This window comes from Babylonia areolata, chromosome 6 (assembly GCF_041734735.1).
Source record: "Babylonia areolata isolate BAREFJ2019XMU chromosome 6, ASM4173473v1, whole genome shotgun sequence".
Classification (NCBI taxonomy): domain Eukaryota; kingdom Metazoa; phylum Mollusca; class Gastropoda; order Neogastropoda; family Buccinidae; genus Babylonia; species Babylonia areolata.
The window spans coordinates 53,064,023-53,068,571 of NC_134881.1; the positions used below are offsets into that span (position 1 = coordinate 53,064,023).

Consider the following 4,549-nt stretch of genomic DNA (forward strand, 5'->3'; position numbering starts at 1 on the left):
GATACAATGCAATACAACAGGTTCATCATCATCATCATCATCATCATCATCTTGTTCTGCGTTCGTGGGCTGCAACTCCCACGTTCACTCGTATGTACTCGAGGGGGCCGTTTTCACCCCGCCATGTAGGCAGCCATACTCCGTTTTCGGGGAGTGCATGCTGGGTATGTTCTTGTGTCTTTACATAACCCACCGAACACTGACATGGGGTACAGGATCTTCAACGTGCGTATTTGGTCTTCTGCTTGCGTATACACGTGAAGTGGGTTCAGGCACTAGTAGGTCTGTACATATGTTGACCTGGGAGATCGTAAAAATCTCCACCCTTTACCCACCAGGCGCCGTTACCTAGATTCGAACCCGGGACCCTTAGATTGAAAGTCCAACGCTTTAACCACTTGGCTGTTGCGCCCGTCCAACAGGATATAATACGATGACATACGATAATATACACCACCTGGAATGTCAGTGCAGGTTGGACCAGACCCTGAAGGCAAGATACAACACATTACAATACAATGCCTGTGCAGGATGGACCAGACGTACATTATGTAGGGACAGTACAATACGATACAACACAATACAATACGATGTCCATACACGTTGGAATAGACCTTTTAGGGACAATACAATGTCCATACAACACAATACAATGTCCATACACCTCAATACAATGTCCATACACGTTGGACCGTGCCCTATTGGACAACACAATAGAACACAACGCAATACAATACAATGTCCATACACCTTGACCATACCATATTGGACAACACAATAGAACACAACGCAATACAATACAATGTCCATACACCTTGGACCATGCCCTATCGGACAACACAATAGAACACAACGCAATACAATACAATGTCCATACACCTTGACCATACCATATTGGACAACACAATAGAACACAACGCAATACAATACAATGTCCATACACCTTGGACCATACCCTATTGGACAACACAATAGAACACAACGCAATACAATACAATGTCCATACACGTTGAACCATACCCTATTGGACAACACAATAGAACACAACGCAATACAATGCAATGTCCATACACGTTGAACCATACCCTATTGGACAACACAATAGAACACAACGCAATACAATACAATGTCCATACACCTTGACCATACCCTATTGGACAACACAATAGAACACAACGCAATACAATACAATGTCCATACACCTTGACCATACCCTATTGGACAACACAATAGAACACAACACAATACAATACTATGTCCATACACGTTGGACAAGACACTATAGGGACAATACAATACATTATACAGTGCCGTTTATACAACACCGTGTCGGTGCAGGTTGGACCAGACTCTAGGCAAGCCCAGCAGTCTCTACTCCAGCACTGCCCGTGACCGGGAGAAAATGACCATAGGGGCCCGTATGGTGCGGGTGGAGAACCAGGTGAGTGTGTGTGTGTGTGTGTGTACACATGTGTGTATGTACATGTGTGTGTGCATGATCATAATTATCTGCTATTTGTAGTAGTGTTTTGGTGTCTTTTATAATAATTATAATCATAGGCCTCCTGTGTTGTTTTCAGTTTTGCCTTCTTGTGCTGCTGTTCGTCATTATGCACGATTGTATAAAATTATTGTGTGTTGTTTCATGAAGCGCTTACTTCCCATTATGTGGAGAGTTTGTGCCATATGAATATGAATTATGGTTGCTGTTATTATTGTTCTTCTTTTTATGTAGTATTATTAATTTTTGATACTGCCACGGACTTGTGCCACTGGACGTCACGATGTCTTGTTGTGGAGGTCCGATCGTCAATCTGCATGATGTTGATGATGGTGATGATGATGATGATGATTACCGCTGTGAAAAGAATTATTTTTACTTTCACAGTAAAGGCCACCAGCGCCCTGTTCAGAAGGTGTGAATGTCAATTTTTTTTTCTTATTGACTCACTTGTGTAAACAAAGTGAGTCTATGTTTTAACCCGGTGTTCGGTTGTCTGTGTGTGTGTGTGTCTGTCTGTGTGTCCGTGGTAAACTTTAACATTGACATTTTCTCTGCAAATACTTTGTCAGTTGACACCAAATTTGGCATAAAAATAGGAAAAATTCAGTTCTTTCCAGTCATCTTGTTTAAAACAATATTGCACCTCTGGGATGGGCACAAAAAAAAGAAAGAAAAAAAAAGAAGCCAAATTATAAGCAAACTGCATTTACTGTTATATTTATATTTTTTGTATTCTCTAAACTTGGCACTTTGATCTGATATTCTGACCAAACAACAAGAGCAGTCATTATTATCATTTTTTGTTCAAACAGGAACTTCTTTTGCTAAGCATGGAAGTTTTATTTATTTTGCAAACGTTTTGGTGCAGATAGTAAAAAAGGGAAATTACTCTGTAATTAATGCTAGGGGACTTAATTTGCTTTAAACTGCTCTTTCTCATCTTAAACATTACATTTTTTTCTTTTCTTTTCTTTTTTCTTCTCCCAAGCTTATCCATCATATTTAATACAGAGCACTTTTCAACTATTTTTAAAATCTCTTTTTTTTTCTCCTAATGGTTCCTTTTCAGGATAAAGCGTGAAGCACAAGTGAGTCTTGAAGGCTTTGCCTCTTGTTTTTTTATTGTAAGTGTACAGTGGTGATGAGTGATAAGAACAACGCTTTTGGCAATGATGCTGAAGGTGATGATTATGACGACGATGAAGAAGATGATGGTGACGACGATGATAATGATGAAGATGATGACCATGATGGTGATGCTGAAGATGATGATCAAGATTAGGATGACAGTGATGAAAATTTTGACAACGACGATGAAAATGTGATAATGATGATGCTGAAGATGATGGTGACAATGATAAAAGATAAAGATGACAATGAAGAGGGTGATGCTGACGATGACAAAAATGAAAAATATGATGCTGACGATGACAAAGATGAAAAATATGATGCTGACGATGATAAAGATGACGACAAGGATGGTAATGCTGACGATGATGAAGATGACGATGAAGGTGATGATGGCTGACGACGAAGAAGATGATGCTGATGATAAAGATGACAATGAAGGTGATGATACTGACGATGAAGATGATGATGCTGACGATGATAAAGATGACAGTGAAGGTGATGATACTGACGATGAAGGTGATGATGGCTGACGATGAAGAAAATGATGCTGATGATAAAGATGACAGTGAAGGTGATGATGCTGATGCTGACGATGATAAAGATGACAATGAAGGTGATGATACTGACGATGAAGATGATGATGCTCATGATGATAAAGATGACAGTGAAGGTGATGATACTGACGATGAAGATGATGATGCTGACGATGATAAAGATGACAGTGAAGGTGATGATACTGACGATGAAGATGATGATGCTGACGATGATAAAGATGACAGTGAAGGTGATGATACTGACGATGAAGATGATGATGCTGACGATGATAAAGATGACAGTGAAGGTGATGATACTGACGATGAAGATGATGATGCTGACGATGCTGACGATGATAAAGATGACAGTGAAGGTGATGATGCTGACGATGAAGATGATGATGCTGACGATGATAAAGATGACAGTGAAGGTGATGATGCTGACGATGAAGATGATGATGCTGACGATGATAAAGATGACAGTGAAGGTGATGATGCTGACGATGAAGATGATGATGCTGACGATGATAAAGATGACAGTGAAGGTGATGATGCTGACGATGAAGATGATGATGCTGATGATGATAAAGATGACAGTGAAGGTGATGATGGTGACGATGAAGATGATGATGCTGATGATGATAAAGATGACAATAAGGATGGTGATGCTGACTATGATAAAGATGACAAAGAAGATGATAAAGATGATGAAGATGATGCTGACGATGATAAAGATGACAAGGATGACGATGATAGAGATGATGCTGACGATGATGACGCTGAAGCTGATGCTGTGTGGGCAGATCAACCGGTTGGACAACAAGATGGACCAGGTGGTGTTCCTGCTCAACACCCTGCTCAAGACCCGCGCCGCCTCCGCCACAGATGCCCAGGAGGACGAGGTTTGACACTGACCTCCGCCTGACCTTGACCCGGGTCAACCGCAGCGGTACCCTTCCACGTGACCTTAATCTCCCAGACCGAGCACACACACACACACACACACACACACACCTTTTTCCCACGACACACGCCCGCACCACCTTTCTCTTCCCTCCAGAAGTGGCCGGGCAGTTTGACTGATCGGGTGTGAGTGAAAACTATTGTCTGGAGTGCACGGTGTACTGTCATGGTGTGACATGGGCGGTGACTCATCGTCGTGCGTACTTCGACGAAAACGTTAGTGTTCCTAAAACAAGAGTGGACTTGCGGGTCAGCTATCAGGAGCAGCAGCCCGCAGGCAGTGTTTGGTGAAAGCGGGACAACAACAACAGGGCCTGCTGATCAGTGTCTGTGGTGTCTGCGGTGCAAAGCCGCAAAGGAGAGAACTAAGCGAGCTGTTGGACAATGCAGAGAGCAGTGTATGATTGTTTGAAGCTTT

At 41.9% G+C, this 4,549-nt stretch overlaps 1 protein-coding gene across 1 annotated transcript in view; it reads left to right on the top strand.

Annotated features, from left to right (window-relative positions):
• Window positions 1–4,138, top strand: part of LOC143283444 (potassium voltage-gated channel subfamily KQT member 1-like) — a 103,535-nt gene extending 99,397 nt beyond the window's left edge. The window contains exons 12-13 of the mRNA XM_076589681.1: window positions 1,339–1,441; window positions 3,972–4,138. Of these exons, the coding sequence (XP_076445796.1) occupies window positions 1,339–1,441; window positions 3,972–4,076 (208 nt within the window). The 3' untranslated portion in view covers window positions 4,077–4,138. The remainder of the gene's footprint in view (window positions 1–1,338; window positions 1,442–3,971) is intronic.
• The last annotated feature ends 411 nt before the right edge of the window (window positions 4,139–4,549 follow it).